A 27,388-nucleotide genomic window follows, 5' to 3' on the forward strand; every position below is an offset into this window, starting at 1 on the left:
TGGGGGCCACTGGAGCTAGGGTCTGGGTGAGACTGGGTCGCATCAGGTTTTCAAAAAAAAACAAACAAAAAACGCATTATAATTTTTATTTTTCTGCACAAAATAAGATGAAAAATAAATAAACAAATCAAGAATAAAGAAAATCAATCAATAATAAATATAATAATAATAAAACGGCAAACAATTAAAACTTATTATTAGAGCCCTGTAGACATGACAAAACACGACTATAGTCACATTTATACTCTTTTTATTTACAACATATTGCGCAACTGCACGGTCTTGAGACACATGCTAACTCGCAAACTAGAGAGCTAGCGACCTAAACGGTAGCCTTCAAGTTATTTCCTTTCAACTTAAGTAGCCAAAAACTTACCACTTCCACACGGATAGGGAGGATAACTATTAACAGTTATTTAACCTGTAACATGAACATTAATCAAACGTAATAATTTTTTCTGGGTACATGATACCATACAGCATCCATATCAAAGGCGGGGGCCTCAAACTAGTGTCCTGCGGGCCACATTTGGCCCGCGGGGCCGCGTGTTTGAGACCACTGCTTTACAGTCTTCATAAGAGTGACTCATGGAGGAGCTATTGGGATGATTTATCATAAAAAATTGTAAAAATCGTAAAAAAAATCGTTAAAAAATCATAAAAATTACAATAATACAGATCAAAGAATTACAAAAGAAAAATATTTATATGACATGTTTATTTAAAAAATAAGAAATACAATTGCAACACTGATTAAAAAAAAAAAAAAAAACAACTAAAGTATCATCTCAGCATCGTCCAAGGAGGCGTGGCTCATGACCTCAGACTGTCCGTCATCATCATCATCATCATTTTCATCATCATCATCACTGTTCTGTTCCTTCTCCTCGGCTGGCCTCTTCATCCCCCTCTGCTTGGACAACGCCACGGCGTAGCGAATGTTATACATGTTGAAGTCGCATCTGAGGAATGAAGAATTAGACAAAATTATGTTAGCATTAGCTTAAAAAAAATATATATATATATATATTATGCTTACAGTTTGGAGAGGTTGTCCCAGTGTCTCTGGATGCTCTTCTGCAGGGCCTGCAACGTGGGCAATATGGCTCCTGACCTGTGCGACAAACAACTCTGTGAGACCCTTTGAGATGAACAAGACCGGCAGCCAGGAAAAGCAGACCTGTTCTTGAGTTTCTGCCCGTGCAGCATGAGCAGGTTCTGAGCCCAGATGAGGTAGAACTGCAGGTGACCCGATTTCTCCAAGCACGATGCCACGAAGCCCAGCAGCTTCTCCACGTAAATGTCGGGGAGCGTGCCGCAGACAACGGGAACTGGAGGATGAAATATTTGAGATGATGTCACATACAGGAGTGTTTCCCAAAAATACATATTTGACATTATATGGTGACTTTATTCCCATAATATTAATAATTTTCTAAAATGACTATTATATTACCAGCATCTAAATAAAAAAAATTGCCATATTATTACAGCTTTAAATATTTTTTTCTTTAATATTTCAACTATATGTTACTAAAACAGCATTATTTTAGTTTATTCTATTTTTTAAATTATAACGGCACTATTTTCTATGAATATTTTGTTATATATATATTATATTATATTATAATATATTAGTAATGTAATTATGACTTTATTGCCATCATATTTTGACTTCATTGTCATATTATTGTAACATTTTTCCGCAAGCTAATTTTCTACTCGGCTGCACGGTGGTCGTGTGGTTAACGCGCAGACCTCACAGCTAGAAGACGCAGGTTCAATTCCACCCTCACCATTTCCTCCTCCACATTCCAAAAACATGCTAGGTTAATTAGCGACTCCAAATTGTCCATAGGTATGAATGTGAGTGTGAATGGTTGTTTGTCTATATGTGCCCTGTGATTGGCTGGCCACCAGTCCAGGGTGGACCCCGCCTCTCGCCCCAAGACAGCTGGGATAGGCTCCAGCACCCCCGCGACCCTCGTGAGGAAAAGCGGTAGAAAATGAATGAATGAATAATTTTCTACTGGGCTGCACGGCGGTTGTGTGGTTAGCGTGCAGACCTCACAGCTAGGAGAAAAGAGTTCAATTCCACCCTCGGCCATCTCTGTGTGGAGTTTGCATGTTCTCCCCGTGCATGCGTGGGTTTTCTCCGGGTACTCCGGTTTCCTCCCACATTCCAAAAACATGCTAGGTTAATTAGCGACTCCAAATTGAATGAATGACTCCAAAAATGAATGAATAATTTTCTATTATTATTATAATAATTCATTCATTTTCTACCGCTTTTCCTCACGAGGGTCGCAGAGGTGCTGGAGCCTATCCCAGCTGTCTTCGGTCGAGAGGCGGGGTCCACCCCGGACTGGTGGCCAGCCAATCACAGGGCACATATAGACAAACAACCATTCACACTCACATTCATACCTATGGACAATTTGGAGTCGCTAATTAACCTAGCATGTTTTTTTTGGAATGTGGGAGGAAACCGGAGTACCCAGAGAAAACCGACACAGAGATGCCCGAGGGTGGAATCAAACTCAGGTCTCCTAGCTGTGAGGCCTGCACGCGAACCACTCGATCGCCATGCAGCCTCTCATCATCATTTTTTAATTCATTCATTTTCTACCGCTTTTCCTCACGAGGGTTGCGGGGATGCTGGAGCCTATCCCAGCTGTCTTGGGGCGAGAGGCAGGGTACACCCTGGACTGGTGGCCAGCCAATCACAGGGCACATATAGACAAACAACCATTCACACTCACATTCATACCTATGGACAATTTGGAGTCGCTAATTAACCTAGCATGTTTTTTTTTTTGGAATGTGGGAGGAAACCGGAGTACCCGGAGAAAACCCACACAGAGATGCCCGAGGGTGGAATTGAACCCTGGTCTCCTAGCTGTGAGGCCTGCGTGCTAACCACTCGACCGCCGTGCAGCCCTATTATAATAATAATCATTATTATTTTTCAAATTTTTTGATATAATCTGGCTGCAAATGGGCCCCAAGCCGCACTTTGGACACCCCTGATCCAGCAGAAGGGTATTTTATTGTTGTGACTGCCATTAGAGCAGAGTAGTCGGGTAAAAGGGTTCACTCACTCTGCTCGTGCGGCACACTCTCCAGCACTTCCTGCTTGAGAGCGTTTTCGTTGAGGCGGAACGCGAGAACGATCGCCGAAGCCCACTGCTGCAGCCGCAGCTGCCCGCGTGTACCGGCCGGTGTCACGTCCAAGTCCAGGTCGTAAGGGTCGAACACCAACGAGCCGTCGAGGGAGTAGATGAGCAGACCCTCGGTGGTTGTGGCTGCCCAGCTGCGCCCTGAGAAGGGATGTACTTTATCAAACGTGTGTGCGTGTATTGTCGGACGCCACACATCGATTCTTTCGGTCACGCACCCGTCGGAGAGAACCGCAGCGAGCTGACTCTGATCTCTGGCTTAAAGTGTCTGGAACTCATATCCCCTTTGGAAAGAAAACAGACAGAATTAACAGTTAAAACTGAAACTAATCATTCTCTCACATTCCAAAAATGATGCATGTTAGGTTAAATCAGTGGTCTCAAACACGCGGCCCGCGGGCCAAATGTGGCCCGCAGGACACTACTTTGAGGCCCCCGCCTTGATATGGATGCTGTATGGTATCATGTACCCAGAAAAAATTATTACGTTTGATTAATGTTCATGTTAAAGGTTAAATAACTGTTAATAGTTATCCTCCCTATCCGTGTGGAAGTGGTAAGTTTTTGGCTATTTAAGTTGAAAGGAAATAACTTGAAGGCTACCGTTTAGGTCGCTAGCTCATTGGTTTATGTCTTGTGCTGAACCAGAGTCACACCTGCTTCCTCCTACTGGCTCGACACGGAACACTCAAACATGCGGCACCGCGGGCCAAATGTGGCCCGCAGGACACTACTTTGAGGCCCCCGCCTTGTTATGGATGCTGTATGGTATCATGTACCAGGAAAAATTATTACGTTTGATTAATGTTCATGTTAAAGGTTAAATAACTGTTAATAGTTATCCTCCCTATCCGTGTGGAAGTGGTAAGTTTTTGGCTATTTAAGTTGAAAGGAAATAACTTGAAGGCTACCGTTTAGGTCGCTAGCTCTCTAACTACTTTTCATTTTTTACCTCTTTAGAATATTAATATTGAAAATATGAAAATGGCAGTTTATAAGGTGACATGATATCAGTTTAGGGTCAAACCTCTTAGTCCTGTGCTCGATTCTCATTGGTTTAGGTCTTGTGCTGAACCAGAGTCACACCTGCTTCCTCCTACTGGCTCGACACGAAACACTCAAACACGCGGCCCGCGGGCCAAATGTGGCCCGCAGGACACTACTTTGAGGCCCCCGCCTTGATATGAAAGTTACATAGTTATAGTTATATAACTCCCGACATCACTTCCTGTTCGCCCCCAATCAGCTCACATCTGCACTTGTATGTGTTATTTTGGCTTATTATGTCTACTATATTGGGTGCTATGTCGGTAAAGTTATATATAATATTATTGTTATATTTGCATATTTTACATAATAATAATATAATAATTATTATTTTTATTTTATTGTAATTATTATAATATTTTATTATTTTTAAAATATTTAAATATAAATATAAAATAATAAATAATAATAGCAGATTGCATGACAATTTTACAGATACAATAATACCAGGTGGACTGTTACGTGTAAAATATATAGTCTGCCACCCCCCCCCCCGTAAATTTTGTCATATCAATGCGGCCTGCGAGTCAAAAAGTTTGCCCACCCCTGGTCTTGTGGATGCCTTATAATGCTATTTTACTTATAATGTGTGTACTTATAATGCTATTTTACTTCAAAGCTAACACAAGAGGTTGCAGTCCTGTGGGCACACTAACATTATTAGAGACCTCTAGATATGTAATAACACCCCTATAGTCACCTTATACCATTATATCACCCAATATAGTAGACATAATAAGCCAAAATAACACATACAAGTGCACATGTGAGCTGATTGGGGGCGAACAGGAAGTGATGTCGGGAGTTGAGTTTTATGTAAAGTCGTGTCTGGTGCTTGTGTGTCACACACACACACACAACATAACACAATACTTCATATCATTACGTCTTTGAATGCGTCTTGTGAATGCCTTATAATGCTATTTTACTTCATTTAGCCATTTTTAAGATTAATTTTGCGGAAATCGGAATTTTTTTTGACTCCGTATTCAACCACGCTTACCTTTCCTGACTCCGGGAAGGCTAATGTTGACGCCGTCTCCGTCCCCAGCGCCCTCGTCCACAAGCGCAAGGCTGCCGAACTCCGTCATCTTACGTCGGTCCAAGAACTCCTAAAAAAGGTAAAAAACGTGACCGCATCCGTCAAATCCAGTGTTGCTATAGCAACAAGCCGACGCAAATCCCGAATCCCGAATCCCGACCTCCATGCCATCGAAGGACAAGTTGCACGAGATCTCAAACTTCTTCATGAGCATCTGCTCCCGGACGTTGTAGATGCAGACGAACTTGGATTGGCCGCCACACAAAATGGTTTCCCCGTCGGCGGAGTAGCACAGTGATGTGAAACACCTGGATGAGAGCATCGGGTGAGGTGGTAGGGGGGGTGGAATTGGCGGCGGAGGGGGGGGACTCCTGCCACTTACTTGCCCTTGGATAGCTGCTTGGCTGTGACTTTATCCGTTTCCTTGCGGCCCGTATCCAAGTCGTGACGTCCGGCCACTGAACCCACCTGCACCGCCGCGTTGGGGTTCCAGAACGAGATCTCGCCGTTTAAGGAGGCAACAGCCACCTCCTGACCATCAGGGCGGTACGCCACTGACAAAGCTGGAGTCGAAATCCATAAAGCGATATTGAATGACGGCAATCTGAGCCCCTTGTCTCGTTTTTATGCCAATTTCCGACGTTTACCGTCAGTGGTGAGTTGAAGCGTCTCCTTCACTTTCCAGCTGTCCATCATGTCCCACAGCCGGATGGTGCGATCCCATGAGGCGCTGGCGAGGATGGACTGAACTGGACTGAAACACAAGCAGCTGACCGGACCCTCGTGACCACCTAAGACCTGGCCAATCACAGGGAGGAGGAGGAGGAGGATGCCATTATCGCCATCATCCGCATCTCAATACCAAAAGCAGGGACGTGTTTTAATTGGTCTGCGACACATTCGAAAAACTAAATTTTGCAAGAAAAAGAAAAAAATTTCAAGTCAAAATATTTGTCATGAAATGACAAAAGAGAAATAACATTGAAATATGATGAACAATCAAAACAATTAATGAATTTTTAATTTTTCCAAAAATTCCGTAACAATAAAGTCAGAATAAAAAGAAATAAAATATGAAAATAATAAAACAAAAATATATAAAAATATAAAAATATATATGAATAAAACAAAAATAAATTTATGAGAATGACGTCAAGTATTTAGGTAAAAAAAATAGTATTTTCCAGGAATAAACAGGAATATTATGAGGAAAAATAATGTCATTTTAGCAGTATAGAGTTGAAATATTAGAGAAGCAATATGTTACTTTTTTAAAAGTTGCCAATATTATAAAAATATATAAATATTTTATAATATATAATAATATTAAAAATATTAAATATATATAAATGAAAATATTATATAAAAATATTCAATTATATTATATATTATAAAAATAAAATACATTTAGAATTTTGGGGAAATTAGGTTGTGCAATAAGTTGTGTCAAAATATTCTGACAAGAAAAAAGGCATAATTTTCCAAGAATAAACTTGTAATATTATGAGGAAAAATAATGTCATTTTAGTAGTATAGAGTTGAAATATTAGAGAAACGATAAGTAACATTTTAAAAGTTGCCAATATTATAAAAATATGAAATATTTTATAATATAATATTAAAAATATTAAATATAAATAAAAATATGTAAAAAAATATATAAAAATATTAAATTATATTATATTATTATATATTATTAAAAATAAAATACATTTAGAATTTTGGGAAAATTAGGTTGTGCAATAAGTTGTGTCAAAATATTCTGACAAGAAAAAAGGTATAATTTTCCAAGAATAAACTTGTAATATTATGAGGAAAAATAACGTCATTTTAGTAGTATAGAGCTGAAATATTAGAGAAACAATAAGTTACTTTTTCAAAGTTGCCAATATTATAAAATATTAAATATTTTATAATATATAATATAATTATATTAAAATATTAACTATATACAAATGAAAATATTAAAATATTATATAGAAATATTAAATTATATTATATTATTATATATCATAAAAAATAAAATACATTTAGAATTTTGGGAAAATTTGGTTGAGCAATAAGTTGTGTCAAAATATTCTGACAAGAAAAAAGGTATAATTTTCCAAGCATAAACTTGAAATATTATGAGGAAAAATAATGTCATTTTTGTCGTATAGAGTTGAAATATTAGAGAAACAATAAGTTACTTTTTAAAAGTTGCCATTTGCCAATTATGAAAATATAAAATATTTTATAATATATATTAAAAATATTAAAAATATTAAAATTATTTAAAATATTAAAATTATTTAAAATATTAAAAATATTAAAATAAAAATAAATAAAAATAAATAAAAAATATTATTATAAACTTGTAATATTATGAGGAAAATAATGTCATAGTAGCAAGAGTTGAAATATTAGAGAAAACAATACTTTTGGGTCTTGTTCATGAATAAGGGAAGGTTGGTGCGTCACGGCGACACGCATATCGGCGAAGTGTCTGCAGGAACGCCGTCACTGTACCGGACCGTCGTGGTGAAAAGACAGCTGTCAATTTACCACTTGATCTTTATTCCCACCCTCACCTACGGTCATGAGCTTTGGGGCGTGACCGAAAGAACGAGATCGCTGATAGGCTGAAATGAGTTTCCTCCGAAAAGGTAGCTGGTCTCACTCGAAAAGATGGAGTGAGGAGCTTGGTCATCCGGAGTAGAACCTGATGCCCCGGGCCAGTTATGTCAGAGGAAAGTTGGAATATTTGGAAAATAAAAAATCAAAAAGCAACAACAAAAACGGGAGAAAAAAGGCAAAACTGAAGCATAAATATAAAATATATATAAAAGGTTTGGACAACCTAGTCTTCAAGAATGAGCTCACCTCCAGAAGTCTTCCGGTATTCATGGACCACAAGAAGATCTCAAAGGAATCCTGCGCCCCTGCGCTCACCAGCTCTCCGCTGACATCAACAGCGAGGGACGAGAACTGCGCAGGCTTTGGCGAAGTGAATGTGCGGAAGTTTCGGTACCTTGAGCGGCCGAGTAAAAACACAAGTAAGTACGCGTGAAGTCCTTGTAGCTGCTTCCTCATCCAGCGTCTCGTGCATCCTTTACCTGTGCAGGTCAAACGCTCTCACGGTGCCATCAAGAGACGCGCTGACGACAACGAAGCCACTGGAGGCGAAAGCGACGTTGGTGATGCCGCTGGTGTGCTCCGTGAACGTCACGAAGCAAAGGCAGCTGTTGGTGTTCCACACTTTCACCTGAAGAAATTCACAACGCGCAACGAGAAAGCGCATCACCGCGCAAATTCCAAATATCTCGTTTTCTTCAGCTCGTGCTCACTTTGCCGTCGTCGCCTCCCGTGGCGATGTACTGCCCGTCTGGCGAGTAAGCCAGCGACGCCATGTTGTTGAAGTGTCCCTGCTGCTTGAAGACGTACGACTCGCTCTGCCACTCCCACACCAGAAGTTGACCCATCCCTGGAACGTCAGTTCAACAACACTTCAGGCAAATGACATTTAAACCCGTTTATGACCTTCTAAATCAGGGGTCTCAAACATGCGGCCCGCGGGCCAAATGTGGTCCGCAGGATACTACTTTGAGGCCCCCGCCTTGATATGAAAGTTTAATGTTTGATATGGATGCTGTATGGTATCATGTACCCAGAAAAAATTATTACATTTGATTAATGTTCATGTTAAAGGTTAAATAACTGTTAATAGTTATCCTCCCTATCCGTGTGGAAGTGGTAAGTTTTTGGCTATTTAAGTTGAAATAACTTGAAGGCTACCGTTTAGGTCGCTAGCTCTCTAGTTTGCGAGTTAGCATGTGTCACAAGACCTTGCAGTTGCACAATATGTTGTAAAACAGGGGTCTCAAACATGCGGCCCGCGGGCCAAATGTGGTCCGCAGGATACTACTTTGAGGCCCCCGCCTTGATATGAAAGTTTAATGTTTGATATGGATGCTGTATGGTATCATGTACCCAGAAAAAATTATTACATTTGATTAATGTTCATGTTAAAGGTTAAATAACTGTTAATAGTTATCCTCCCTATCCGTGTGGAAGTGGTAAGTTTTTGGCTATTTAAGTTGAAATAACTTGAAGGCTACCGTTTAGGTCGCTAGCTCTCTAGTTTGCGAGTTAGCATGTGTCACAAGACCTTGCAGTTGCACAATATGTTGTAAATCAGGGGTCTCAAACATGCGGCCCGCGGGCCAAATGTGGCCCGCAGGACACTAGTTTGAGGCCCCCGCCTTGATATGAAAGTTTAATGTTTGATATGGATGCTGTATGGTATCATGTAAACAGAAAAAAATATTACATTTGATTAATGTTCATGTTAAAGGTTAAATAACTGTTAATAGTTATCCTCCCTATACGTGTGGAAGTGGTAAGTTTTTGGCTATTTAAGTTGAAAGGAAATAACTTGAAGGCTACCGTTTAGGCCGCTAGCTCTCTAACTACTTTTCATTTTTTACCTCTTTAGAATATTAATATTGAAAATATGAAAATGGCAGTTTATAAGGTGACATGATATCAGTTTAGGGTCAAACCTCTTAGTCCTGTGCTCGATTCTCATTGGTTTAGGTCTTGTGCTAAACCAGAGTCACACCTGCTTCCTCCTACTGGCTCGACACGAAACACTCAAACATGCGGCCCGCGGGCCAAATGTGGCCCGCAGGACACTACTTTGAGGCCCCCGCCTTGATATGGACGCTGTATGGTATTATGTACCCAGAAAAAATTATTACATTTGATTAATGTTCATGTTTAAGGTTAAATAACTGTTAATAGTTATCCTCCCTGTCCGTGTGGAAGTGGTAAGTTTTTGGCTATTTAAGTTGAAAGGAAATAACTTGAAGGCTACCGTTTAGGTCGCTAGCTCTCTAGTTTGCGAGTTAGCATGTGTCTCAAGACCCTGCAGTTGCGCAATATGTTGTAAATAAAAAGAGTATAAATGTGACTATAGTCGTGTTTTGTCATGTCTACAGGGCTCTAATAATGCTTTGTTCATTTTAATATGAAAAGAATTATTTGTCTACCCACCAACTATATGTGGTTTCTTAAGTTTTTATTATTTGCCCTTTTATTATTATTATTATTATTATTATATTTATTACTGATTGATTTTCTTTATTCTTGATTTGTTTTTTTATTTTTCATCTTATTTTGTGTAGAAAAATAAAAAGTAAGATATTTGAGAACAGTGGAATGTTTTATCAGAGCTTTTATTGTAGAAAATTGGAACCAAAACAAAGTTTTTTCATTTTTCTGTTTTTAACAAATTCTGTTTTTTATTTATTTATTTATTTATTTATTTATTTTGAAAACCTGATGCGGCCCAGCCTCGCCCAGACCCTAGTTCCAGTGGCCCCCAGTTAAATTGAGTTTGAGACCCCTGTTCTAAATACATTATTGGAGCCCTCTAGACATGAAATAACACCCCTATAGTCACATTTAAATTTGTATTACCCAATATAGTTGATATAAGCAGAGAAAATAAGACATATTAGAGAGAAATAATATAAAACTCACATAGCTTCTGGAAAACATACTTCCTGTGGCGGCTACTATGTCATCAATGTATTGTAATGGTGGCTTTAAATAACTGTACACTTGTATTACCTAATATAGTAGACATAATAAGAGTAAATAAAGCATTTATACTGTGTCACACTAAATGTGTTCCCTTGCGAACGGATGTGGGCTAAGGTCCCAATATATATTATTGTAATGTTGATGTTATTGTGTGTCTCACAGCTAGGAGACCGGGGTTCAATTCCACCCTCGGCCATCTCTGTGTGGAGTTTGCATGTTCTTCCCGTAATTTTGTCCGGGTACTCCGGTTTCCTCCCATATTCCAAAAACATGCTAGGTTAATTAGCGACTCCAAATTGTCCATAGGTATGAATGTGAGTGTGAATGGTTGTTTGTCTATATGTGCCCTGTGATTGGCTGGCCACCAGTCCAGGGTGTACCCCGTCTCTTGCCCGAAGAGAGCTGGGATAGGCTCCAGCACCCCCCTCGCGAGCCTCGTGAGGAAAAGCGGTAGAAAATTAATTAATTATTATAATAATAGTAGAAAATTATTCATTTATTCATTCATTTTTGGAGTAATTCATTCAATTTGGAGTCGCTAATTAACCTAGCATGTTTTTTTCCCCGTGCATGCGTGGGTTTTCTCCAGGTACTCCGGTTTCCTCCCACATTCCAAAAACATGCTAGGTTAATTAGCGACTCCAAATTGTCCATAGGTATGAATGTGAGTGTGAATGGTTGTTTGTCTATATGTGCCCTGTGATTGGCTGGCCACCAGTCCAGGGTGTACCCCGTCTCTTGCCCGAAGAGAGCTGGGATAGGCTCCAGCAAACCCCCCGCGACCCTCGCGAGGAAAGAAAATGTTAGAAAATGAATGAATGAATAATTTTCTACTTGGCTGCACGGCGGTCGTGTGGTTAGCGTGCAGACCTCACAGCTAGGAGACAAGAGTTCAATTCCACCTTCGGCCATCTCTGTGTGGAGTTTGCATGTTATTCCCGTGCATGCGTGGGTTTTCTCCGGGTACTCCGGTTTCCTCATCCCACATTCCAAAAACATGCTAGGTTAATTAGCGACTCCAAATTGAATGAATGACTCCAAAAATAAATGAATGAAAATAATAATTATTATAATAATTCATTAATTCATTCATTTTCAGCTGTCTTCGGTCAGCTGGGATAGGCTCCAGCACCCCCCCCCCCGTGACCCTCGTGAGGAAAAGTGGTAGAAAATGAATGAATGAAATTGGGTCTGTGAGATAAACCTTTGTCTCGCCAAACAGCGACACCCAATGGCCAATGTGGAATACAGCACTACATTCCCAATTAGAATGCTTCTTTTGCTTTGTTTTATTTGGTTTATTTAACCATTTTATGCTTGAAATGTTTAATTTAGTCTAAGAATAAATACAGTTTGGTTAAATGTGCATTTTTTTAATTATGCAACTACAAAACAGCAGTAATTTATGAAATATTTTGTACCGCAGGAACCCATAAAAAAATAAAAAATAAAAAAAAAAGACAAATTTCCCACCTGAGCAGCCAAAGGCGATCCAGTCACCGGAGCAGTTTAAAGCCACAGAAGCAATGCTGCGGTCTGAAATGCTAAAAGGAGAACAACAAAAGATGATGTCCACTTGCAGGTTTTGACTGAGCGTCCCGTCTCATCTCCTACCTGAGGGAGTGGATGAGGTTGAACTCTGGAAGTTCATGCAGGTGGAAGACTCCGGAGGCATACCCCGTGACCAGGAGGTGAGTGGGCTTGTGGTAAGCAGCCGCCGTCAGGTTGTTAAAGTCGCCCTCCTTGTTGATGTAATGCCTAAGAGGTGACAGTGAGGTGACGTTTACTGTCAATAGGAAATATTTTTTTTTGTATGTTCCTCACACGTTAATGTTCAGATCATAAAAATTAAATATTAATCAAGGACAACAAAACTGAACACAAAATTAAACTTTCTATTATTAAGCAAGGCAAAAAATCCAAGCCCCACGGCTTAAAACATAACTTAATTGAGATCAATCAGTGTGGAAAAGGTCTTTGGTACTCCAGCAAACCACAGTGAGAGCCATTAGCCACAAATATTCAAAACATGGAACAGAGGTGAACCTTCCCAGGAGTGGCCGGCTAACCAAAATGACCCATCCGAGAGGTCACAAAAGACCCCGCAGCAACATCCAAGGAACTGCAGGCCTTAAGACCAGTGTTCAAGACTCCACCATAAGAAAAATAAAATAAAATACTTCAATTATGTTGGGATAAAATAAAATAAAATCAGATAAAATGAATAAAAGGGTGGCACGGTGGTCGAGTGGTTAGCACGCAGACCTCACAGCTAGGAGACCTGGGTTCAATTCCACCCTCGGCCATCTCTGTGTGGAGTTTGCATGTCCTCCCCGTGCATGTGTGGGTTTTCTCCGGGTAATCCGGTTTAAAACAAAAGTAAAGTAAAAGTAAAAGTAAAATCAAATCAAATAAAAGTAAAAGTAAAAGTAAAAGTAAAAGTAAAATCAAATAAAAGTAAAAGTAAAGTAAAAGTAAAGTAAAAGTAAAGTAAAAGTAAAGTAAAAGTAAAGTAAAAGTAAAGTAAAAGTAAAGTAAAAGTAAAGTAAAAGTAAAGTAAAAGTAAAGTAAAAGTAAAGTAAAAGTAAAGTAAAAGTAAAGTAAAAGTAAAGTAAAAGTAAAGTAAAAGTAAAGTAAAAGTAAAGTAAAAGTAAAGTAAAAGTAAAGTAAAAGTAAAGTAAAAGTAAAGTAAAAGTAAAGTAAAAGTAAAGTAAAAGTAAAGTAAAAGTAAAGTAAAAGTAAAGTAAAAGTAAAGTAAAAGTAAAAGTAAAGTAAAATAAAGTAAAAGTAAAATAAAAGTAAAGCTGAAGTAAAGCAAAAGTAAAAGTAAAGTAAAGCAAAAGTAAAAGTAAAGTAAAAGCAAGCAAAAGTAAAAGCAAAAGTAAAAGCAAAAGTAAAAGCAAAAGTAAAAGCAAAGTAAAAGCAAAGTAAAAGCAAAGTAAAAGTAAAGTAAAAGTCAAATAAAAGTAAAGTCAAATAAAAGTAAAGTAAAGTCAAATAAAATCAAATAAAAGTATAGTATAGTAAAGTAAAGTCAAATAAAATAAAATAAAATAAAATAAAATAAAATAAAATAAAATAAAATAAAATATTAGGAAGTGAACAAATGTAACATTTAGTGATTGTAAAAGTACCAGATGGAGGGGTAGGATTTAATAAGTCAAAAGCCAAATACTTTTTCACATGAATGTAAATAAGAGGATAACAAATCTGAACGTTTGATTACCTGGCGATGTGCTTGAATCGAACATTCTTTGTTTTCTCCTTTGTGGTCATTTCATTTTCAACTTTCCCTCTGATGACCTGCTCTTCTTGGACTTCCTCCCCGTCTTCATCCTGGTGGTCCTCACCCGGTGTCGGCATCTTGGCTTTGTCGGGTTTTTTCGCCAAAACCAGGCCGTCCGGCTTAGTGTCACTCTCCCAGATACACAGCGTTGCATCCTGGCTGACTGTGTACAGCTGTGGGCGTGGACACAATCACCACGGATGCTCTGGTCCGTGCGTTTTTTTTTTTTTTTTAACGGACAACTTACATTCAGGCTGTCTTTCTCAAAAAAACATCCAACGATGACGTCCTTGTGTCCGCCCAGTGAGTAGTAGATGAGGTTTGTCCAGCGTTCTGCACCAAACACCCATGTGGACATGTCTTTGCTACCCACCGCAAAACACCTAAGGACAAAAAAAAAAAAACAAAGGTTTTTCTGCTCATCGTTCTACGATTATTAAACCACATTCTTCACAATCTTCACTGGCTAAATGTACTGCAAAAAAGGCCAGTAAGGATAATTCATAATGCCGCCTACAGAGAACATACTAACTCCTTATTTCTAAAATCAAATAAAAATAAAAATAAAAATAAAAATAAAAATAAAAATAAAAATAAAAATAAAAATAAAAATAAAAATAAAAATAAAAATAAAAATAAAAATAAAAATAAAAATAAAAATAAAAATAAAAATAAATTCAATTATTATAGGAAAGCAGGAAGTGAACAAATATTTCAATACTGAACAAAGCAAAATTTGTTCTCAATCAGAAATTACTCCACACTCTTTATTGCTCTCTGGTTCTACCATATCTTACTTATTGTTTGGAAATATGGGCTAATAACTATAAAAGCAATCGTCAATCGCTAAATGTACTGCAAAAAAGGCCAGTAAGGATAATTCATAATGCCGCCTACAGAGAACATACTAACTCCTTATTTCTAAAATCACAAATACTTCAACTTGCTGATATAGTTCATCTTCAAACAGCTAAAATAATGCATAAGGCTAAAAAATAACCAATTAGCTAAAAATGTCATCCAATACTTCTAGATGTTTGAAAACTAAAAATAAACTAAAATAAAAATATAAAAATAAAATAAGGCTAATAACGCATAAGGCTAAAAATAAGCAATTAGCTAAAAATGTCATCCAATACTTCTCTACAAGAGAGGAGAAATATGATCTCAGGGAAGAAGTACATTTGAAACACTTCTATGCTAGGACTACTTTAGCGTTAGCATAGCATTTCAGTATGTGGAATCAAACTATGGAATGGATTGAGTAAGGAAATCAAACAATGCACAACGATGAGCCAATTCAAGAAACAATACAAGCAGTTGATGTTTGCTAAATAAAATAAACTAAAATAAACTAAACATAAAATAAAAATAAAAATAAAAATAAAAATAAAAATAAAAATAAAAATAAAAATAAAAATAAAAATAAAAATAAAAATAAAAATAAAAATAAAAATAAAAATAAAAATAAAAATAAAAATAAAAATAAAAATAAAAATAAAAATAAAAATGTGCTAACCACTCGACCTGCCGTGCAGCCCTATTATAATAGTAATAATGATTATTTTTCAAATTATTTGATATAATTTGGCTGCAAATGGGCCCCAAGCCGCACTTTGGACACCCCTGATCCAGCCGCACTTCGTACTATACTTCATTTTAGATATTCCTGTGTGAAAATGCTTCATTTAGTCCAGAATACGTCAAATTTGAGCATAGAAAACGTATTTACTATCTTGTGACTATGGTTTATAACAAAAGGTATATTATTTAAAAAAAAAAAACCAACTTAAACTGTATTATGGAAAGCAGGAAGTGAACAAATGTAACAGTTACTGATTGTAAAAGTACCAGATGGAGGGGTAGGATTTAATAAGCTTTGCTTCTTCCTACTCCTTTTGGACATGTGGAACTGGGAACTGATTATGGGATGCATTCAATTGGAATCTGATGCATGTTCAAATGAAATTAAACCATTACCATTACGTGCAATTCGGACTTACTTGGAGTCGTCGCTCCAGTCGATGCAGGTGGTTTCATCGTAGGGACCGTAGTAACTTTTATCCAACACGAATGCGTTAAATTCCCGTTGCTTGCCGGGAGCGTGATACATCAATGCAACATTTTCCTTGGTGACGACAAACTTCCTGTCGGAAAAAGAATAAAAACATAAACCACTGTAGTTCCAGTGATTGATACGCACCCTGACGTCTTTACCTGCCGTCAGGTGAGAAGCTGATGCTATTGACGGGTTTGTGAAAGTGGAAATGATGAAGGACGGCACGTGTGATAAGACTGACCAACAACGCCGCACCATCTGAATGTCAACAAACAGAAAATTAGTGTGGGAAAAGAAAATGGAGAATTTGAGTGACTGGCGGTCTCACCTTCATCCACCAGGATTGCCAGGCTTCCATCTGGAGAGACACCCACGCTGGTAATGTTCTTTGCAGTGGAAACAGGCAAAGTCTCTGATGTGTTGCTAAACCACAAATATTAATGGCATATAACCAGCATATTAAGCTAATAAAATAAATATTCGCTGGTTTTTATGACTTACTTTTTCAGGTCAAAGATGGAGATTCTGTTTCCCACCGGACTGATAACAGCGTTGCCATCTTTTGAGAAATTTAAATTCCCCCGACGATACACAGCTCCGAGCAGATTTGAAAACTTAAAGCGAAAAAAAATTAATTTTCAGTCATTTTCTCATAAATAACAAAAAAAACTATATCACTTCAGCCGGACGTCTTCATTCATCGGCTAACTTCTTCTACTAAAAGCTATTAGCTAAGCAAAGCGATCGATTTTTTCGGACGAACACTCACCTTAAAAGCAAACTTCATTGTGTAGAATCGTCACATATGTATTTATGTATTTACTACTATGTATTATAACTACTTTAATTCTTCACAAATCGCGAATCTAATAAAGCTGTATTGCTTGTGCTTCTCACGTGTCTGGGAAGTGTTGACACATGACACTTCCGCTTCCGGGTGGCGTCATCAGAATTAAACACGCGCCCCCTGGTGACAAGGAGGACCATGCGATAACCACAATAGTCATTAATACAGGAAAATTAACAGAAGACGATAAAGCATATTTACATTTTGTTAATTTCTTGTGTGGGGGAAAAAAGGAAAGAGTTGAAAAACTAAATATTAACAGGAGAATATTTTGAAAAGGAAGACATGGGCATTTTAAATATAAGAATAAAAATACAATTTATTTATATATTTTTGCATTATAAAATAAAAACACATAGGTTAATAAAAATATTTAACTAAAAATAAAAACAAGAATAAGCAGCTAAAAAAATATACAAAAAATAAACTGGAATAAATACAAAATATATGAATATTGGACTTAAAATGTAAACTGAATCATGCTATTTATTTTAAGTAAATATGCAATTTAAGTAATTTTTGGATATTAATATGTAAAGCGTGATGGTGAGAATTATCACTATTAAAATAAAAAAATAAAAATAAAAATAAAAATAAAAATAAAAATAAAAATAAAAATAAAAATAAAAATAAAAATAAAAATAAAAATAAAAATAAAAATAAAAATAAAAATAAAAATAAAAATAAAAATAAAAATAAAAATAAAAATAAAAATAAAAATAAAAATAAAAATATATAGGTTAATAAAAATATTTAACTAAAAATAAAAACAAGAATAAAAATACAATTTATTTATATATTTTTGCATAATTAAAATTAAAATTAAAATTAAAATTAAAATTAAAATTAAAATTAAAATTAAAATTAAAATTAAAATTAAAATTAAAATTAAAATTAAAATTAAAATTAAAATTAAAATTAAAATTAAAATTAAAATTAAAATTAAAATTAAAACATAGGTTAATCAAAATATTTAACTAAAAATAAAAACAAGAATAAGCAGTTAAAAAATTATAACTACAAAATATATAAATATTGGACTTAAAATGTAAACTGAATCATGCTATTTATTTTAAGTAAATATGCAATTTAAGTAATTTTAGTATATTAATATGTAATGCGTGTTCACATGTTCAAGAATATCCTTTATCCTTCATGCTAGTCGCCATGTTTCATTTGAAACATCGAAGAATAAAAATACAATTTATTTATATATTTTTGCATGATAAAATAAAAACATATAGGTTAAAAAAAACATACAAATAGGTTAATAAAAATATTTACCTAAAAATAAAAACAAGAATAAGCAGGTAAAAATATAAAAAATAAACTGGAATAACTACAAAATAAATAAATATTGGACTTAAAATGTACACTGAATCATGCTATTTATTTTAAGTAAATATGCACTTTAAGTAATTTTAGTATATTAATATGTAATAAATATGTTAATAAATGGATTTCAACTTTTATTTACAGAACAACAAACACATCCAGGCTGAAATCAAATCGAAGCATCCAACTTTTTCACTTGAATGTTTTGTGCCACAGGTCAAAGCAAGGCACCACGTGCAGTCGCACGTACTTTTGACCGCCAAACGAGCATTCCACGCAGCCGTATACGGTTTCTCGTTTCTGGTTGCCCATGCCGCACAGCGCGCACGGCCCTTTGGGGATGTTGTGTTTGAGGAGGTTGACCCGCGTGTGGGAGCTTTCCCTCAGGTAGGCGGTGGAGACGTCTGTCATGCTGGCGGCTTTCTCGTAGTAGTCGGTCGCCACGTCATCCATGTAGGTGTCCGAGTGCGTGAGTTCCTCGAATGTTCTGTCGTCTGCTCAAAGAGCATGGGAGATAGTGAAGGTAAATTCAAACCGAAACCGATTCAGTGCTGCTACCTGCTCTGAAGGGGTTCCCGTAGATGATGCCTGACAGGAAGCGGCGTAGTCGGCCCATTGAGAAGTGGCCCACGAAACCGTCCAGCTGCTCCCTCATCTGCTCCCGTTCAAATCCACCTCGAGACCCCGGTGCCACGCAGATGTCTGACACAGCAGAATAACACTTTAATGTCACGCTGAATTTATCTCCTCAATGCAGGGGTGTCCAAAGGGCTATTATTACGGTAATTAAAAATATATTTTAAAATATATTAATATTCATTTATATTTATAAAAATATATTTAATATGTATTTATATTAATAAAAATATATTTAATATTTATATATTTGCCTATCTCAAAAATATATTTTATGTATTTAATATTTATTTATATTTATAAAAATATATTTAATATTTATATTTTTGCCTAAATCAAAAATATATTTAATATATTTAATATTTATTTATATTAATAAAAATATATGTAATATTTATATTTTCGCCTAAATCAAAAATATATTTAATATTTATTTATATTTATAAAAATATATTTAATATTTATATTTTTGCCTAAATTAAAAATATATTTAATATATTTAATATTTATTTATATTCATAAAAATATATTTAACATTTATATTTTTGCCTAAATCAAAATATATTTAATATATTTAATATTTGTTCATATTTATAAAAATCTATTTAATATTTATATTGTTTCCCTAAATCAAATATAGATTTAATATTTATTTATATTTATAAAAATATATTTAATATTTATATTTTTGCCTAAATCAAAAATATATTTAATATTTATATTTTTGCCTAAATCAAAAATATATTTAATATTTATTTATATTTATAAAAATATTTTTAATATTTATATTTTGCCTAAATCAAAATATATTTAATATATTTAATATTTATCTATATTTATAAAAATATATTTGATATTTATATTTCTGCCTAAATCAAAATATATTTAATATTTATTTATATTTATAAAAAATATTTAATATTTATATTTTTGCCTATTCAAAAATATATTTAATATTTATTTATATTTATCAAATATATTTAATGTTTATATTTTTGCCTAAATCAAAAATAGATTTAAAATATTTAATATTTATTTATATTGATCAAAATATATTTAATATATTTAATATTTATGTATATTTATAAAAAAATATATTTAATATTTATATTTTTTAAAAATATATTTAATATATTTAATTTACTATTAATTCACTATTAATTATTTTTGAGGGAATGTGAGGGTCATGGAGATCCTGAACAGTTGATCTTATTGCAAATGTTAATCGAAAAATTAGCGGCGAACGGCAAGCTCAAGCTAGCACAAGGGTTTGGAGGAAAAAACTTATTATTACTTATTAAATTATTACTTTTTTTTTGTCATTTTGCTGGTGGTCCCTAAACCCCCACTGGGATCTAAAGAGTTTGTACGTCGCCCCCTTAACACGCACCCCAACTTAGCAGAAAGATTGACTTTTTCTTCCATAGACAATTAGAGTTTTTAACGATGGATGTGAAGTTCATACCCAGCCGCCCGTCCAGTCGAACAAACAGCTCACAGATGCTGAAGGCGATGGTGGTGTGGGCGGGGATAACGATGGCCTTGTCTCTGCCTTTTGGGTTTCTGCCGTCGTCGATCTGAAACTGCAAGGGTCTTCATTTGGTTTTTAGTTCAGCAGGTTTGTTGCCATTTTGACCAAAAGGAAAGCAAGATCTGAATTCTGTTTATTTGAATTCGAATACATTAATCTTCAGGAATGACGACTCAAAAACCTTAAGAGCAGGGGTCTCAAACACGCGGCCCGTGGGCCAAATGTGGCCCGCAGGACACTACTTTGAGGCCCCCGCCTTGATATGAAAGTTTAATGTTTGATATGGATGCTGTATGGTATCATGTACCCAGAAAAAATTATTACGTTTGATTAATGTTCATGTTAAAGGTTAAATAACTGTTAATAGTTATCCTCCCTATCCGTGTGGAAGTGGTAAGTTTTTGGCTATTTAAGTTGAAAGGAAATAACTCGAAGGCTACCGTTTAGGTCGCTAGCTCTCTAGTTTGCGAGTTAGCATGTGTCTCAAGACCCTGCAGTTGCGCAATATGTTGTAAATAAAAAGAGTATAAATGTGACTATAGTCGTGTTTTGTCATGTCTACAGGGCTCTAATAATGCTTTGTTCATTTTAATATGAAAAAAATCATTTGTCTACCCACCAACTATATGTGGTTTCTTACGTTTTTATTATTTGCCCTTTTATTATTATTATTATTATTATATTTATTTATTTATTACTGATTGATTTTCTTTATTCTTGATTTGTTTATTTATTTTTCATCTTATTTTGTGTAGAAAAATAAAAATTAAGATATTTGAGAACAGTGGAATGTTTTATCAGAGCTTTTATTGTAGAAAATTGGAACCAAGTTTTTTAATTTTTTAAAATTTTTTAAAATTTTTTATTTTTTTGGAAAACCTGCCCAGATCCTAGCTCCAGTGGCCCCCGGGTAAATTGAGTTTGAGACCCCTTTACTTTAAAAAATTCCACGCTTCTGTGGTCACTAGATAATTAGAATCCTCTTTACCCTCATGGTCGCCCCCCTCATGCCAGCATGGACCGTCAGGGAACACTGGCGTGTGGTGCGGATGCTCTCCATGACGACACACAGGACACTCCGCCCGCTTTCCCTGGACTGGCGGACCAGGCAGTGGTCCAGGTCCACTTTCCTGAAACACAGTTCAGTCCGTGCTTTTCACAAAGCTGGTTTTGTGAAAAGCACAAGTATAGAGTAGTTATTGAAGAACTATTGGAGACGTAATGAGGAACTATTGAGTAGAGTAGTTACTGAGGAACTCAGGCACATCAATTTAGAGTAGTTACTGAGGAACTAATGACTAAGGCTCATAAATGTAGAGCAGTTATTGAAGAACTAATGAAGAACTATTGAGTAGAGTAGTTACTGACGAACTAAGGCACATCAATTTAGAGTAGTTACCAAGGAACTAACGACGAGGCTCATAAATATTGAGTAGCTTTTGAAGAACTAATGGAGACCTAATGAGGAACTATTGAGTAGAGTAGTTACTGAGGAACTAAGGCACATCAATTTAGAGTAGTTACTGAGGAACTAATGACTACGAATCACAAATATAGATTAGTTATTGAAGAACTAATGAAGACCTAATGAGGAACTATTGAGTAGAGTAGTTACTGAGGAACTAAGGCACATCAGTTTAGAGTAGTTACCGAGGAACTAACGACGAGGCTCATAAATATTGAGTAGCTTTTGAAGAACTAATGGAGACCTAATGAGGAACCATTGAGTTGAGTAGTTACTGAGGAACTAAGGCACATCGATTTAGAGTAGTTACTGAGGAACTAATGACTAAGGTTCATAAATATAGAGTTGTTATTGAATAACTAATGAAGACCTAATGAGGAACTATTGGGTAGAGTAGTTACTGAGGAACGAAGGCACATTAATTTAGAGAAGTTACCGAGGAACTAACGACAAGGCTCATAAATATAGAGTGGTTATTGAAGAACTAATGAAGACCTAATGAGGAACCATTGAGTAGAGTACTTACTGAGGAACTAAGGCACATCAATTTAGAGTAGTTACTGAGGAACTAAGGCACATCAATTTAGAGTAGTTACTGAGGAACTAAGGCACATCAATTTAGAGTAGTTACCGATGAACTAATGACTAAGGCTCATAAATATCGAGTAGCTTTTGAAGAACTAATGGAGACCTAATGAGGAACTATTGGGTAGAGTAGTTACTGAGGAACTAAGGCACATCCATTTAGAGTAGTTACTGAGGAACCAATGAGTAGTGGTAAGGGTGAAGTAGGTTTGTTCCTCCTTAACTACTGTAGTTTTGTGTACTTTATTGTAAAGTGTTAATTAAAGATAATGAAATAGATTAAATAATACATCTATAGATTAATTATTAATCTATAGATAATGATTAAATGTACGTATGTAAACATATATAACATAATAATATTCAATGCTACCTGGCGCTGAGCTCCCGCAGCAGCGTGGGAACTTCCAGTTCGTGTTTGGTGACGATGCCGAAAGAAGCCTTGACGGCGACCGAGTCCGAGCCGCTGACGTTGAAGCCCACGTCGTTGACGAGGTGGTTTCCAAGGCGACCGTTGAGGGCCACGTCCGATTTGTCCTCATAGTTGAGCAGCTGATAAGACGACACGCCTGCAGAGAAGAAAAACAAAGACTACTTCATAACGAGATTGCTGTCACACGTTGAAGGTTCTTCACGCTCGCTGTACCGGCGGTGATCTCCTTCTCCCCGACCAGGATGTCCTTGAGGGAGAAGGCCGTGGAAGCATACTTGTTCTTCTTCCAGAAACGCCTCTTCCTCTTTCTGGTGACCAAGCTGAGAGGCTGGTATCGGTCGGCCTCGCTCAGGCTGGGGACCGGGATCAGCCTCCCGGTGTCCCCTACCTGTTTCACAAAGTTCTTGGTGGCCGCCGCAAACATCTCAAACCTGCGGATCGCCGGCTCAGAGTGGCTCGGTGAACGTTTGTACGGATTAAATAATGCAGAGCGTTTGTAAGGTAATACGTGCGTGTTCACCTGATAGGTCACGGGCAGACTGCAGCTTCCTGTCACATGACACAATTACAGAACGCACACGTGTGCTTTTGACCCTGTGGTTGAATCCATCCATCCATCCATCCATCCGTGTTTCTACAGGAGATATTTTTGTCTTTGTGTGTGTTTCATGCATGTGGGCCGACTTGCCCAGAACTTGTGGTTCTGTTCCTGACTCGAAATAGACGGAAAACTTTTTTTTCCAAATCTGTGCGTCTCTTGTAGAAGAATGCTTCCTTCTCATCATCTCGATCTTCACAGTGGAGATCTGATGATCTGGTCTTCTTGGTTTTACCCTAAGCTTTGCCCTTTTCATGCCTAAATACCAGGATGTAGGTACATGAGGTTATTAGAAGAAAACCACATCAGACAATGAAATCAATCCAGTCGTGCTTTTGGTACCTACGAATACACTAATGAGGAACTAACAACAAAGGAATTTAGAGTAGTTACTGAGGAATGAATGGCTAAGGCAAATACATTTTGGGTAGTTATTGAGTATTAATGAGTAGAGTAGTTACTGAGGAACTAATGAACTCAATGAGGAACAAATGACTGAAGCACATACATTTGGAGTAGTTACTGAGGAACTAAGGCACATGCATTTAGAGTACTTACTGAGGAACTAATGAACTCAATGAGGAACTAATGACTGAGGCACATACATTTAGGGTAGTTATCAAGGACTAATGAGTAGAGTAGTTACTGAGGAACTAAGGCACATACATTGAGAGTAGTTACTGAGGAACTAATGAACTAATGACTCAGGCACTTAAATCTCAAATAGTTAATACAAACTAATGAGTAGAGTAGTTACTGAGGAACTAATTAGTTAATACAAACTAATGAGTAGAGCAGTTACTGAGGAACTAATGAACTCAATGAGGAACTAATGACTGAGGCACATACATTTAGAGTAGTTATCGAGGACTAATGAGTAGAATAGTTACTGAGGAACTAAGGCACATACATTGAGAGTCGTTACTGAGGAACTAATGAACTAATGACTCAGGCACTTAAATCTCGAATAGTTAGTAGGAACTAATGAGTAGAGTAGTTACTGGGGAACTAATTAACTCAACGAGAAACTAATGACTGAGGCACATACATTTGGAGTAGTTACTGAGGAACTATGGCACATACATTTAGAGTACTTACTGAGGAACAAATGACTAAGGGACATACATTTAGGGTAGTTAATGAGGACCCATGAGTAGAGTAGTTACTGAGGAACTAAGGCAAATACATTTAGAGTAGTTACTGAGGAACTAATGAACTAATGACTAAGGCACTTAAATCTTGAATAGTTAGTTGGAACTAATGAGTAGAGTAGTTACTGAGGAACTAATGAACTCAATGAGGAACTCATGACTGAGGCACATACTTATGGAGTAGTTACTGAGGAACTAAGGCACATACATTTAGGGTAGTTATCGAGGACTAATGAGTAGAGTAGTTACTGAGGAACTAATGAACTAATGACTCAGGCACTTAAATCTCAAATAGTTAATACAAACTAATGAGTAGAGTAGTTACTGAGGAACTAATGAACTCAATGAGGAACTAATGACTGAGTCACATACTTTTGGAGTAGTTACTGAGGAACGAATGACGAAGGCACATACATTTAGGGTAGTTATTGAGGAACTCGTGAGTAGAGTAGTTACTGAAGAACTAAGGCACATACATTTAGGGTGGTTATTGAGGAACTAATGAGTAGAGTAGTTACAGAGGAACTAAGGCACGTACATTTAGAGTACTTACTTAGGGACAAATAACTGAGGCGCATACATTTTGAGTAGTTACTGAGGAACTAAGGCACATGCATTTAGAGTAGTTACTGAGGAACTAAGGCACATACTTTTAGAGTAGTTACTGAGGAACGAATGGCTAAGGCACATACATTTAGGGTAGTTATTAAGGAATTAATGAGTAGAGTAGTTACTGAGGAACTAAGGCACATACATTTAGAGTAGTTACCGAGGAACTAATGAACTCAATGAGGAACGAATGACTGAGGCACATACATTTTGAGTAGTTACTGAGGAACTAAGGCACATGCATTTAGAGTAGTTACTGAGGAACTAAGGCACATACTTTTAGAGTAGTTACTGAGGAACAAATGGCTAAGGCACATACATTTAGGTTAGTTATTAAGGAACTAATGAGTAGAGTAGTTACTGAGGAACTAAGGCACATACATTTAGAGTAGCTACTGAGGAACGAATGAACTCAATGAGGAACTAATGACGAAGGCACATACATTTTGAGTAGTTATTGAGGAACCAATGAAGATCTAATGAGGACCCATTAAGTAGAGTAGTTACTGAGGAACTAAGGCACATAAATGAAGAGTAGTTACTGAGGAGCTAATGAAGAACTAATGAGGAACCAATGAGTAGTGGTTAGGGTTAGAAACAGCCCAAGTACTTCTCTAGTTTAAGTGACATGGGCCAGCACTACTGACTCTGAAGGCCCTGGGCGGATTACATTGACGTGGCAACACATAAAAGCTGATAATCTGATTGGACGAGACAATAAAGACTATTTATGGAAGAAATGCTAGCATTGAAGTTGTAAAATGTAGGTCAGTGCTTTGATCGTGTTTAGGCCAGCAGGGAAGGCTTTGCTGGCCCTGACGTTTTTGATGGTAAGAATTATGATGCCGCCTTTAATTACACGTGTCGTTCAAAGACTGGCGGGGAGGTTGGGTGAAACAGTGATGAAGGAGGAGGAGGAGAAGGAGGAGGGAGCAGACGCAGGGAGGAGTTGGGCTCATCGGGGAGGCTGGTGCATTCAGGGATATTTGTACCTTTCGTGCTGGATGCTGTAGCTGGGTATCGACCTGGTGTGTGTGTTGTGTGCGTGTGTGCGAGGTCTCTGCATTGCCCGGAGCGCCGTCATGGGCCTTTGCGTGTGCGCGAGGATTAGCGCGCTCTTGGCCGCCGTCGCCCTCGCTCAGGTGATCACCGTCACCTGCCAGGAAGACGCCAAGAACGGTGAGTATCCCTTCGGGAGCCGTATTGTCCTTTTTCTTGTTTCAACGTGAAACATGGCGTTTTTTCATGAACTCAATGAGGAACTAATGACTGAGGCACATACATTTGGAGTAGTTACTGAGGAACTAAGGCACATACATTTAGAGTAGTTACTGAGGAACTAATGAACTCAATGAGGAACGAATGACTAAGGCACATACATTTTGAGTAGTTATTGTGGAACTAATGAAGACCTAATGAGGAACCATTGAGTAGAGTAGTTACTGAGGAACTAAGGCACATACATTTAGAGTCGTTACTGAGGAACTAAGGCACATACATTTAGAGTAGTTACTGAGGAACTAATGAACTCAATGAGGAACGAATGGCTAAGGCACATACATTTTGAGTAGTTATTGTGGAACTAATGAAGACCTAATGAGGAACCATTGAGTAGAGTAGTTACTGAGGAACTAAGGCACATACATTCAGAGTAGTTACTGTGGAACTAATGAAGACCTAATGAGGAACTAATGAGTAGAATAGTTACTAAGGAACTAAGGCACATACATTTAGAGTAGTTACTGAGGAACTAATGAGTAGAATAGTTACTAAGGAACTAAGGCACATACATTTAGAGTAGTTACTGAGGAACTAATGAACTCAATGAGGAACGAATGGCTAAGGCACATACATTTTGAGTAGTTATTGTGGAACTAATGAAGACCTAATGAGGAACCATTGAGTAGAGTAGCTACTGAGGAACTAAGGCACATACATTTAGAGTAGTTACTGTGGAACTAATGAAGACCTAATGAGGAACCATTGAGTAGAGTAGTTA

The 27,388-nt window shown here is 36.7% G+C and overlaps 2 protein-coding genes across 3 annotated transcripts; both read right to left on the bottom strand.

The window, feature by feature from the left end:
* Positions 1 to 707: 707 nt before the first annotated feature.
* pwp2h (PWP2 small subunit processome component) lies at positions 708 to 17,115 on the bottom strand. Its single transcript, XM_058051305.1, has 21 exons — positions 16,969 to 17,115; positions 16,701 to 16,813; positions 16,528 to 16,622; positions 16,358 to 16,457; positions 16,144 to 16,287; positions 14,388 to 14,523; positions 14,081 to 14,313; positions 12,469 to 12,612; positions 12,328 to 12,398; positions 8,595 to 8,731; positions 8,364 to 8,512; positions 8,131 to 8,278; positions 5,916 to 6,066; positions 5,651 to 5,831; positions 5,429 to 5,576; positions 5,230 to 5,338; positions 3,398 to 3,463; positions 3,102 to 3,320; positions 1,181 to 1,331; positions 1,040 to 1,114; positions 708 to 962 (listed from the first exon to the last, which is right to left on the bottom strand). The coding sequence occupies exons 1-21, from the start codon at positions 16,984 to 16,986 to the stop codon at positions 776 to 778; spliced, it is 2,775 nt and encodes a 924-aa protein (XP_057907288.1). The 5' UTR covers positions 16,987 to 17,115; the 3' UTR covers positions 708 to 775.
* A 1,458-nt stretch (positions 17,116 to 18,573) lies between these two features.
* pjvk (pejvakin) lies at positions 18,574 to 23,455 on the bottom strand. 2 transcript variants are annotated; one of them, XM_058051905.1, is made up of 6 exons: positions 23,245 to 23,455; positions 22,972 to 23,167; positions 21,537 to 21,678; positions 20,483 to 20,600; positions 18,940 to 19,083; positions 18,574 to 18,875 (listed from the first exon to the last, which is right to left on the bottom strand). In XM_058051905.1, exons 1-6 carry the CDS (start codon positions 23,453 to 23,455, stop codon positions 18,574 to 18,576), a joined length of 1,113 nt encoding a protein of 370 aa, XP_057907888.1. The 2 variants fall into 2 exon arrangements, with proteins under 2 accessions (XP_057907888.1, XP_057907889.1); XM_058051906.1 differs by lacking the exon at positions 18,940 to 19,083.
* Positions 23,456 to 27,388: the final 3,933 nt, after the last annotated feature.

Source organism: Doryrhamphus excisus, chromosome 16 (genome assembly GCF_030265055.1).
Source record: "Doryrhamphus excisus isolate RoL2022-K1 chromosome 16, RoL_Dexc_1.0, whole genome shotgun sequence".
NCBI lineage: Eukaryota > Metazoa > Chordata > Actinopteri > Syngnathiformes > Syngnathidae > Doryrhamphus > Doryrhamphus excisus.